The sequence below is a fragment of the Pygocentrus nattereri genome, chromosome 28 (genome assembly GCF_015220715.1).
Source record: "Pygocentrus nattereri isolate fPygNat1 chromosome 28, fPygNat1.pri, whole genome shotgun sequence".
NCBI lineage: Eukaryota > Metazoa > Chordata > Actinopteri > Characiformes > Serrasalmidae > Pygocentrus > Pygocentrus nattereri.
Window position 1 is genome coordinate 8565023 of NC_051238.1, and position 12496 is coordinate 8577518.

A 12496-nucleotide genomic window follows, 5' to 3' on the forward strand; every position below is an offset into this window, starting at 1 on the left:
GAACACATGCTGTCTAGCGCTCGAGACGCTAATCCAGACTGGGTGTGAGAGGGAGAGAGAGCGAGAGAGAGAGAGAGAGAGAGAGAGTACATTCTGGTGCTGAAATCAGGGCACAGGATCAAGCTGGTCCTGTTTGTTTCCCCAACGTGTTCCGGAAAGCAACAGGCCAGACGAGAAAAATGACTTCAGTTCAGCTTCTTCTGTGTTCTTGTTGGTGTTCATAGAGCCTTTTAGTCAGGATGTGGATAAAGGTGCTGTGAATGTGAGCTTAGTGTTGGAGGAAAATGCTCAGAGGGGCTATTGGTATTCAAACTGTTCTGTTTCTGTTCTCTAATGAAAGACATACTTCAAACATCTCTGCACTTAGTCTAAATGAGTCACAGGGGCTTTAGGCCAGGCTTACAGGTAAAACATTCGTACCTGATACCTCACAGGTATGAACATTTTATTTTCTCCCTCTCTCTCCCTCTCTCTCCCTCTCTCTCTCTCCCTCTCCCTCTGTTTCTTTCTTTCTCTCTCTCTCTCTCGTTCTCTCTCCCTCTCTCCCTGTGTGTGTGGGGACAGTATGCAGACCAGTCTCTGATGAAGAATGCCATTAAGACGTCGGAGGAGTCGTGGATAGAGCAGCAGATGCTGGAGGATAAGAAGAGGGCCACAGACTGGGAGGCCACTAATGAGGCCATTGAGGAGCAGGTGGCCCGTGAGTCTTACCTGCAGTGGCTTCGGGACCAGGAGAAACAGGCGCGACAGGTGAGAGGAGAATCTGCCTACAGCTGCCCTGCACACCTCATTCCAAACCACATTCCACATCAGCCATAATCTTCCTGAGAATGCACAGTGATGGTCATGGCCATTTGACAATTTTATCCTTGTGGCTCAGCATAATGCTCAGTAATCAGATCATTCAAAGGGGAAATGTTTTGTAATGCTGGTAATGCAGTGATGTGGCAATGATGGCCAGAATTATAGCGCTACCAAAACATTCTCTTTCAGTATTGCTTATTTACGTGCAGTGAGTTTTCATCTGTTTTCTCCCCCTTACAATAATATATACCAATTCATATAAAGGCTATTATTTCAGAGAAAAGCTTCACTGGCTGAGAATCGAGTGTTTTTGTCACAGTAGCAATACGTGCCGTCAGTGGTGAGCGGCTTGTCTCACTTCGGCCACCTGTGAACTGCGCCTTATTTCAAATAAATGCTCAGCCTTCATATAAAAGCTCTCAGAAGTGAAAGTATCAGCATTTGGTCAGTATATGATTCATTCTCTCTCATTCTTCCCCTGCAGCCCCGGAAGGCTAGCGCCACCTGTAGCTCAGCCACAGCTGCGGCCTCCAGCGGACTGGAGGAGTGGAGTGCACGATCTCCGCGGCAGCGGAGCTCTGCCCCCTCCCCTGAGAACCCTGACCCGTCCCACTCTGACCCAGTGGCCAAGCCCCCCTCCCCGGCTGGAGCGGCACTAGCACTGTCCAAACCTCCCTCGCCATGTGCACCTGGTACGCTCCAGCACAACAAACAACTAGGGCTGCAACTAATCATTATTTCTATAATTGGTTAACCTATTGACTGTTTAACTGTTTATCAGTACTAGCTGTACTACCAAATGCCAGCTCATGTACTGTGTTGGAAGTTGTTGGCATGAGCTCATGCTAGGTATGAACATTATAAATAGGATGTCAAATGTTTAAAGTAATTGTTTTCAGACTTGACACAATCACAATTTGTTCTCCTATTTGGTCAGATTTGATCCTAAAGAGAGTTTTTTTTCCCCATTCAATTAGCTATGCATTTTGTTGTAGCTATATGAGTGGACCAAATAAGATTCATTAGAATTTAGATATTACTTTCAGTAATTCATTAACATCATTTTCATTGTGTCAGTGCAGGTTTCACATGTACCTGAACACTAAATCGTGGTTTCCATAGATTTTCCAATTCCAAAAATAATTACTTTGGCTATTCGTTTCACTTTTACAGACAGAAATGAACAACCCATCCTGTTCTGGTACTTAGAGATGCTTTTACGGATTACTGTGTTCTTCACACCTAGATCTGGGGAGCCACTTTCAGTCTAGTGTTCTCAGTGTACCAATTACAACGGATTCAGCTCATGTTGCGTTAAATCATATGTTTTTAAAGGAGGAAAACAATACATTGTGCAGTGCTTTGGATTTCCAGGACATTATGTGCAGAACACTTGGAAACTGCAGTACATGTATCACAATCACATTTCTCATTGATGTATAATATATTCTGGAAATTAACTACATTATCAATGCGTAAGACAAAGTCGATCAGCGTTAAATGCTTTGTTTTTAGATTTAACCGATGAAATCTGATATTCCTGTTGTGTTAACCAGGTCCCAGCAACCAGGCCTGCGTTGGACCAGACAGACCCACCTCATCCTCCCTGGTGTCTCTGTACCCAGCACTGGGCTACCGGGCCATCATGCAGGACATGTCTCCAACTGCTTTTGGTAAAGCAACTCATCAAACATAACAGAAAAATGTGCCTATGTTCCGATTTCTCACTCGGAACAGCTCTGATATTCAAGAACTTAGCTGGTACAGAATCAGTGATCAGCTGATTTTGGCCAGCTTGTGGAATGATTTTATAATAAATGTGAGCCAGCCAAGTACACATACAATGTATGGACAAAAGTATTGGGACATATACGCATTACACCTACGGGAGCTTTTATGACATCCCACTCTAAATCCATAGGCATTAATGTAAAGTTGCCCCCCCCCCTTGCATCTGTAACAGCTTCTACTGTTCTGGAAAGCTTTCTGCAAGATTTTGGAATGTGTCTGTGGGAATTGTTGCCCATTCATCCAGAAGAGCATTTGTGAGGTCAGCCACTGATGTTGGACGAGAGGGCCTGGCTCACAATCTTCATTCTAGTTCGTCCCAAAGGTATTTGATGGGGATGAGTTCAGTGCTCTGTGCGGATCAGTCAAGTTCTTCCACACCAAACTCACCCAGCCATGCCTTTGTGGACTTTGCTTCATGAGGTGGCATGCTAAGACAGTGCCGTGTTAAGTCACTGAACTCATCAGTGCAACCAATTCTGCTGTTGGTGTTTGTCTATTGAGATTGCAAGGCTATAGCTTAATTGTATCCGTCTGTTAGCAATGGGAGTGGCTGAAACACTTCAACTCAATAACTAGGAGGGGTGTGCCAGTGTTTTTGTCCATACAGTGCATGTTTTATATGAATGCTGTGTGGATGATCTCTGAATGTGCTTAACCACCAGCCTGTTTTTTTATATCACTGGTGTTTTAGCCCCCAAAACATGAGCTTTGGGTTAAAGAGCACATAAACAGTAGCTGGGTTTCCATCCATGTATTTTTCTGCACTTTTTGGCATATCAATTAAAAAATACTTAATGGAAATGGTGCATGTTAAATAGTCACTAAACTTTGCATTAAAAGTTTGCTTGCTTGAGATGGATACATTTGTGTGGATACACAAATGTGATGAATCAAATAACAGAATAAAGGCTGAAAAACAGAAATGGAATAAAGGCTGATCATGTATTTTATTCTGCGTTAGCCATGAACACACCTGAAGACAACAGGTACTAGTTACCTCATAAGGAAAAGAAAATATACCAGTTTCTTATCAAACAAAAAAAGGTAACTGTGATATAAACAGTAAACAGACAGAAGATACCCATGCTGATATATTTACATTTATGGCATTTGGCTGACACTCTTATCCAGAGCGACTTACAATTTGATCATTTTACACAGGCAAGCCAAGGCGGTGTTGGGAGTCTTGCCCAAGGACTCTTATTGGTATAGTGTAGGGCGCTTGCCCTGGTGGGGGATTGAACCCCAGTCTACAGTGTAGAAGGCAGAGGTGTTAACCACTACACTATCCCAACCCCAAATCCACTGATAAATGGATTTCCAAAGCCCATATCCTTTTGTCCTGTCTTTCATTGTCCTACAATATAAACTACACAAAATGCAGCCATACACTTAAACAAAGCAGGAACAAGAAGCTGCTCAACAGACGAGATTTCTATGTAAACTCAGTTCATATTTCTTGGAAGTGTTTTCACACATATGACTGTAGAGGGTTTTGTATATCTTTGTTTATCTTATGTAGCTGATGAAAAGAAGCATTTAGTTTTTTTTTTTTGTTTTTTTTTTCCCAACTTTTCAGTTGTTTGCTCTAATTTCATTCAGCAGCTGGATGGAAACCCGGCTGGCGTTATTGCATTTGGTACCTGATTTTGTATAAAAATAAAGAAATAAATAACTTCAGCAAATACAAATCAGCAAAAATGCAATTAGCTGATTTGCCTGTTGAAAACAGCTGGAATCTTCTATAAAAGAAGTCGGAGCTACAGGTGGCGCTAGCTTTCCGGGGCTGCAGGGGAAGAATGAGAGGGAATGATTTAAACACTAAGGAAATACTTCCTCTGCATTAAAACAAGGGGATCCAGTTACTAATTTGCATTAATTTGCATCTGCATTAAAACAAGGGGAACCAGTCTAATTTCCGTAACGCTTAATGCTGATAGGACCTAATAGCTCACCTTGGTTATTAGGGACATAAACAAATGTGTTTCGTTCAGCTCATGCATTTCTCCCTCCAGTAGTTGTGGGCTTTTTTTTCCCCTTTCATTTTTATTTTCCACTTTTTTTTTTATTCTGTGAGTCTTATTAAGGGCAGGTGGGTGTATGGGGGAAAAAATTGACTGAGGATGGCTGATGGTAAATGATAACACGTTTGTCTGAGATGACCTAGTTTTCTATTTCCACTCAGCATTAAATCTCACCAGGAAGCTGATAATTCTAATAATGGCTGAGCTGTAAGCTGTTCGTCAAAACCGCAAGACTTGTTAACTTCATGTTGACGAGAGCATGGCACAGTACTTTTGCATGTAAATGATAGAAGTCTTTTGTTTTATTTGTTCAAGGTCTGACGGATTGGGAGGACGATGAGATTTTGGCCTCAGTTTTGGCCGTATCGCAACAGGAGTACCTCGACAGCATGAAGAAAAATGCCATGCATAGGGAACCCTCTCCAGACAGCAGTTGATAAAGGCAGGAAGGCACGCGACGCAGCCCTCCGCACCCTTCAGGAGGAGGCAGAAAACTGGGGATCAATCAAATCTTGTTCTCTCCATTGTCATGAAAACCACATCTACCCTTTCACTTTCTCCCAGCACCCCTTCATGTTTTCATCACTGTCCCCCGTCATCTATCAGTAATAATGACCCGTCACTGTAAGACTTCCCTCGCCACTACATCGCTTTGTATTGCCACTGATGCCAATGTTGGACTTCTTTAGGTGCATGTTTAAATCAACATAACTGATATCATAGAAAAAAGATGGGAAAACAAAAAAAGTTATAAAAATGTCATACTGTATCATCTTAATAACTGATTAATATAAGCTTGTTGTATTTTATTTTCTTGTTTGGGATGAAAAAAATGCTCTTTTTTTCTTGGAATAAAAAAGGAGAAGTTTCTGAAGAAATGTCTTATCTAAGTGCTGTTTACTTGTTTTGTGATAATCCAGAATATCAGAAGCTCTAGTGGAGTGTGAAGTTTTCGTCATGGTCCACACTCTTAGGAAAAACTGTCACCCCTCAAGGGATTGATTAAACTATACTCTGTTGAAATCTTGACTTCATGTAACCTGACCTCACTCCAGGCCTTCTATTATATTTTATTTTATTCAATGTCTGCATAATGTTAGTCATTCAGAGAGACAGTTGTTCTGGAGAGGTTTATGAAATTGTTCACCAGGTGTCCATGCAGTTAAATGCCTCTGAAAGCTGCCTCACACAAAGCTATTACATGAAAAGGCTGCGGATATTCTGTCTGAAGCCTGAGACATTGTTTAACAATAGTTTTGCCTTTTGATTTGGTCCGAACACGTACTTTAAAGACATCTGTTCATGGTGGAAATGTGTACATGCAGGGTGATGTAAAGCAAAATAGCCCCCTAATAAAACTTTTTTTTTCTTTTTCGGGTAGACCTACTATCTTACCATTATCAACATTAGACATCTCCGTCAGGACAAAGCTTGTATTCTTATGTAAAATGTAAGCAACAGCTGCCCTTTACATTCTGTCAGAAATTCAAGATGGGCCTACAGAAATAGTTTAACTTGGAAATTAGAAGACATTTAGGTTCACTGGTCATTTTGAATAGTATTTAAAATGGCTATATTTTAGTTCCAGACGTTGTGACCCCAGGTTCATGTCACCATCACCGTAAAGGAATCTGAATCGGTTTCTCTACAATTAACAACTTTACATCAAAACACTCTGACCAGCTTGGTTTACGTCATGACCGTTGCATAATGCAGAATTTTTGAAAAATCTGTGGAATTCCCCTTTAAGGTAAACAACTGGACCTTAAAACCATTGTTGTACCACTCAGGCTGCGTTTATACTGTTTGCCCTTATTTTTTATTTTGGCAGTGCATCAACTTATTCCGGTTTTAGTCTTTGCAGAAGTGGTGTTTAATCTATTGGGTATAAAATGATTTTCTGACTGCTAACATAAGTTTTTACCTCATTCCCCACAGGTTTAGGGGGATGAAAAAAAACCCAAAACGAGTTAAATAAGTTTGGACCAAATGAATTTCTATTTTAAAGGTGCTATATTAAAAGAGGAATTCCACCAAATTTTTTCAAAACGTCTGAATAATTCAAATACACATGTGTGACCAGTCATTCAAAGTGGTTTGATGGGAAATGCTGCATTGTAGGCAAACTTGGCCACATTGACTTCTTTAGTGGTGGTGATGGGAACCAGGGGTCACAATGGTTACAATATCTACCATGCAAATATAGCCATTTTATTCACCATGCAAAACGAATTCTAATGTTGTCTTTTGAGTTTTGTACTGTCGTTGGAGTGTCAACAATGACAAAAAAAGTGGTGAGTAAGGGAACTATTTTACTGTTTTTGAACCTCAGAATAGATTTTTAATAATAATGATAATTATAATAGACCAAAATCTTATCTGAAATCTATCGTAAAGCTGTCTAAGGTGTTATATCCGTAACTAGCTTATGTACTCGCTTCCTGTGAAGGAGCTTTCAGAGACCCTGAACTCTTCACACGTCTGGTTCCTATCACCACCACTATGAACAATTCTGACTGGGCAAGTTTCTCTAGAACGGTGCATTTCGCACCAAACCACTCTGAATTATTTTGTTTACATCTTAACAACTTTATAATGCTCAGATTTTGAAAAGGTGCTGCAATTCCACTTTAAAGCACATCACTGCAGAGGACCATCACTAGGGTGTAAGAAAGTGAGCTCTAGAAACAACAAAGCAGTAAGTGAGGCTGTAGATCCTCTTCCTGTACCAGAGAGAACCACAATCCAGCAGTCTTCTTCAAGTCGTCCGAGGTCAAAGGGTTCAACCGACAGAAATATCCAACCTATTCTGTTTTTATTTAACAAACCATTGGCATAAGTGCAGTTGCAGGCTTTCTGCAGGAGATCCTGAGGCAGCAAAAGAGTGAAGATGAGTTGCATTACACTCTTTACAAAGATGGTCCTTAAAAGGTTATTTGGTCAAATGAATGGTTCTGTTAAGCACAATGAGTTCTGTATAGAACCATTTCATGCTTTAGTGGTTCTTCTAATATGTTCGTAACCCTTTTTGGTGCTATACAGAATCATATACCACACGTTCTCCACCAGTCTGAAGAACCACTTCACCTCGCAAGGAACCGTTTAATCATGAAATGGTTCTATATAGAATTCATGGTTCTAAACAGAACAATTCCCTTTACCAAAGAACCGTCTTGTTTCAGGAATGCATTGCTGGTGTGTTTCGTTCTGTAAGCTGTGCCGACTCGGCTGTTTTAGCTGTTTCCCTTTCCTGAAACCGAAGACTGGAGTCCTGGTTTATGGATCGTGGACAGTCCCTGTTCTTCAAGAGACGCTTTTCACTTTCGGTTTGTTTGTTTTTATTCATTTCAGTGAATATCTCAGTATATGAGATCCTCAGTGAGGCTCTAACTGCCAAAAAAAGGCCTTTTCTTCCAGGGAAGCCAATAACGACGCCTTTAGCCAACTTAGCAATCCGTGTCTGTAGGTTTTTCACTAACGCCCGTCTTTTCGCGGGCAAATTTGCCATAGCGACGGTGAATACCTCTACCCGCGCGCGCGCCTTGACTGGAACGTTTCTTGAGCAGTTCAATTCTACGAATGTTTGACCGCTGACTCATTAATATTCATGCCGTTTGAAAGACTCCGGGCCGCGATTGGCTGCTCATTTCAAAACACTCGCAGCGAGTCCGACGTGGTTGGGTGGAGGCGGGGGCTGTGGGCGTGGTCAGGAATGTAAACTTTAAAACGTCAACAAAGTGAAGAAGGGCATAGTAGCCTGTCTGCTGCCGCTTGTCAGAGCGGAGAGAGGAGCGGCGACCGCGGGTTTTTGAACGGAGACCAGCGTACGAATCGTCGAAACATGGATATGCTGTGCTGAGGGCATTCGTAACGGAGATATCCGTTTTGCCGCCAGAGTTTATTCGACCTTTTGTGGATATTCAAGATATTTTTTTTTAACTTCGTGAAAATGCTGGACAAACGTATGGTCGACTTGCGCTTGGACGAGACGGACGACGTGAGGGGGAAGACCGGTAAGAGGAGTTGTTTAGTATCGCCAGCTAGTTTAACGCTTTAGTTCCGTTGCTTTATAGCGTTAGCTACGTCTGCTGCCCTACAGAACTCCTTTTCACGCTACGAGGCGAAGGTTGGGTTCCTATTCGGCAGCTTCTTGTGCCAAGTTTCCCGTTCCACCTTAAGCCTCAGGCGGCAGAATGTAACTGCTGCACCTTTTAAGGTGGAACGGGAAAATTAGAAAAGTAAGGTGACTTTAGCTTTTAGGTTTGCCAGCATTAGGATCACAGTTGGGCAGCTTAGTGTGTAAATACCTGGTCTGTGGTTGTGGGTTTTTAATTTGCTATCGTTTAGCCGCCTGGTTTAACTTCCCCTTTCCTCCACAGTTCCAGCGAAAGAGCCCTTTGATAAGCAGTACAAATGTGGAGCGCTGTTGGGAAGCGGCGGTTTCGGCTCAGTATTCGCCGGCCAGAGGATCTCAGATGGCTTACAGGTAAGTTAAAAGCAGCCAATGCAGCAATGAAGGTCCAAACGTTGAAGTATGTAGGTCTGTGACTGCGGTGCCGCGTCCGCTAATTAATGTAATTTGTTTCAGGTTGCCATCAAACAAGTATCCCACGACAGAGTACAACAGTGGGCACGACTGGTGAGTCACTTATAAGCACTTTTGCACTTTTATTCTCTCTTTTTTTTAAACCAAATGCTTTGAAGTGATTTAGAAAATGTACATTTTTAGCTAATGGCAATAATAACAACTAATAATATTTAGCTAACAGCACTAAAACAGCGCGTTACAAGTACGTCAGACAATTGGTAATAATTGAGGATACTGCGCCCTCTAGTGGCAGTAGTGCGTATGTCCATAACATATAACTAGTGACGCAGTGGGTAGTGACGTCGATGGGTTTTTCAAAATAACCCATGAGGAAGAGCCAAATGTATTTCCCCTACTGTGGGTTTTGTGCCAAAAAATGACGTGGCACAAACAATAAATGACGTCCCACAGGGTATTTCTATATTATTTTCCCTTCTGTATGATGGTGTTTTAGCTTGAATTCCAGTCTTGGACAAAACTGATTAGTAAGCCTTCTATTCCAGTCCAGTGTGAGACTAAAATCCTGGAGAACAACTCTTATTGCTTTGTCATTAAAAAAAAAAAAAAGAAGAAGAAGAAGCAATTTTGCCATAATCAGCAACCAGACCTCTTCATCTCATCATTCTCTCTCCCCTTGTCTTTCACAGCCTGATGAACCAAGCCTGGTTCCCATGGAGATCGCACTCCTGGTGCAGCTGGGAAGCGGGTCGGGAGCCGGGCCCTCTCACCGTGGCATCATCCGAATGCTGGATTGGTTTGAGGTGCCGGGTCAGGGATTCCTCATCGTGTTTGAGAGACCCCAGCCTTGCCAAGACCTCTTTGACTTTATCACAGAGCGTGGTGCTGTGGAGGAGCCTATCGCACAAAGGTACAGCCAAGTAAATAAATAAATTGGCGCAGGCCAAACAGTACTTTTATTGAACCACCCTACAACGTTAACTGATCTAAACCTTTGTGGGTTTACTTGCTGACGCTAAAAAACGGCTTCTTTTTCCAGGTTTTTGAAACAGGTCATTGAAGCAATTCAGTTCTGCCATTCGAAGGGAGTTGTGCATCGAGACATCAAAGATGAGAACATTCTGGTGGACACCCGCACTGGAGACATCAAAATCATAGACTTTGGGTCTGGTGCTCTGATGAAGGACTCCATCTACACTGATTTTGAAGGTAAGAGTCTGAGCTTAGTGTGGCAGATGCATCTTATCCTTTCTTAAGCCTCCATCAGGAATCATATTTATATAGACAAGCAGCTGTGATTAGAACAGTGTTCACTGTTTTAGTGCACTAATCTCCATAGGTTGGGGCCTGATGTGCTCCTAATGGCCGGTTTCACTCTGTCTTTAGGGACCAGAGTTTACAGTCCACCAGAGTGGATTCTGCAGCAGCGCTATGAAGCTATCCCTCTCACTGTGTGGTCTTTGGGGGTCCTGCTGTTTGACATGGCCTGTGGGGACATTCCCTTTGAGCAGGACAGAGACATTGTCCAGGCTAACCCCAGTTTCACTAAGCGCGTCTCTAAAGGTGAGTTCCTCTGCTCGTCTCTCTCCTGACAGACTGCGTCTACTACATTCTATATTAAGCACCCAAACTGTTTTTATTCTACTAAAACTGATTGTTAATTTGTATTGTTTGTTTTGCTGCAGAATGCCAGTCTCTGATTCGCTGGTGCCTTGCTTACCACCCTAAAGACCGTCCCACATTGGAGCAGATATTACTGCATCCATGGATGACAGAGAGTGCAGAGGACATTGGAGATTTGCAAGAGGAGAGCAATATTGCACCGAGCCTTTAAACTGGACTAAAGATGGCTGCAAAAACTTCACATACCCTGTCTGATTGTACACTGGACAGCTTTTACACTGGTTGCCTGCTTATCAACACATCCTAATTTATCACTGTTTTGTTTATTTATTTTATTTTTGGAAATGTTCTGGGACACATGTTTTGCTTCATGCAGACATTCCTGTGTCCTACGCCCGAAATTCAGCCCTGGTCTGCTGCAGATCCAACCCCTTGTGTGCAGTCTAAATCTACACCTACACGACTGCATACATGACTGGAGTTGAAGCTGTTTTGTCTGTTTTATTTATTACTGGTTATTTATTGACACAGATGCATACTAGGTATTTATATTCTGGACTTGAGGGTTAATAATATTTCTGGAAGATCTGCTTTTGTATTTGCTCTAACAGACTTATGGGTGTCGTGTCATTGGCGGAAAGTCTCTTAATGCCTGGTTTTACAGGTTCTTTGTATAATTTTTATTCCCTCGTTCTAAGAGGTACATGAAAAAGACTTTGGATCCAGTTTCCAGCAGCCTCCTCCTTTGGAATTTGGACATAATTCCTGGCAACACTGTTGGTGGGAGTATTGTATCAGGACTGTTTGCAGCACAAAAGAAGACAAAATGCATTCTTTTAAATTCAGTTTGGTTTAAATGACACTGTTCACTAGATGGCCCTCTGGGAGATACTAACAAGGTGCCTTTCGGTTTCTGTCTCTTGTTTTATTAAGTCTCGAGAAAGTGAGCGATCACATTTGTTAATGCAGCTGTTCACCTGCTGTAGTTTTTGGTCAAAATGAGTGTTGAAATTTAGTTTTTGGTTCACTATCTGTGTTTTACCAAGAGGCCTCTAAATTTAGTTGTTGCTGTTTAGTTACCAGAGAAATCTCTTGAATCTGTTTGTTTTTAAAATTGCAATAATTTTCAACCCACAGGACCAAATTTGTGTGGACCTGGGCTGTTTCTAATCAGACTTTTTTATTTTAAGTTTTATGAACAACAGTCGTGTTATGGAGAAATACTTGTTGTTTTGCTTGTGTTCGCACAGCAAGTTTGCTGTAAATACTTGTGTATTGTTTCTTATAATGTGGCAGCAGTCACATGACCGTATTTTAAAGAAAATCCAAATCTAAACCGCATCTGTCTTGTTTCATTTGTCAGTGAAAAGTGGGTGTGAAGTATTGATTCCTCAGTTCAGCTTGAGGTCAGATCATGTTATCGCAATCATGATTCATGAAGTGAGATTACAAGCAGTCACAAGCAGATTCTTTGTTTTATTCCAGTGGAGAATATTTAAAACAAGTCAGCAGCACGGTTTCCAGAGCAATCCAGTAGGAAAGTTGATAACACATGCAAAAACACACATACACTGATCAGGCATAACATGACCACCTCCTTGTTTCTACACTCTGTCCATTTTATCAGCTCCTCTTACTCTATAGGTGCACTGTGTACAGTTACAGACTGTAGTCCATCTGTTTCTCTGATACTTTGTTAGCCCCTTTT

At 41.8% G+C, this 12496-nt stretch overlaps 2 protein-coding genes across 2 annotated transcripts in view; both read left to right on the forward strand.

Annotated features, from left to right (window-relative positions):
• otud5a (OTU deubiquitinase 5a) overlaps window positions 1-5497 on the forward strand; it is a 42397-nt gene extending 36900 nt beyond the window's left edge. The window contains exons 6-9 of the mRNA XM_017720432.2: window positions 565-750; window positions 1289-1496; window positions 2361-2477; window positions 4935-5497. Of these exons, the coding sequence (XP_017575921.1) occupies window positions 565-750; window positions 1289-1496; window positions 2361-2477; window positions 4935-5056 (633 nt within the window). The 3' untranslated portion in view covers window positions 5057-5497. The remainder of the gene's footprint in view (window positions 1-564; window positions 751-1288; window positions 1497-2360; window positions 2478-4934) is intronic.
• Window positions 5498-8381: 2884 nt separating this feature from the next.
• On the forward strand, window positions 8382-12124 carry pim2 (Pim-2 proto-oncogene, serine/threonine kinase). Its single transcript, XM_017720431.2, has 7 exons — window positions 8382-8632; window positions 8999-9105; window positions 9208-9258; window positions 9855-10075; window positions 10205-10374; window positions 10552-10728; window positions 10851-12124. The coding sequence occupies exons 1-7, from the start codon at window positions 8569-8571 to the stop codon at window positions 10997-10999; spliced, it is 939 nt and encodes a 312-aa protein (XP_017575920.1). The 5' UTR covers window positions 8382-8568; the 3' UTR covers window positions 11000-12124.
• The last annotated feature ends 372 nt before the right edge of the window (window positions 12125-12496 follow it).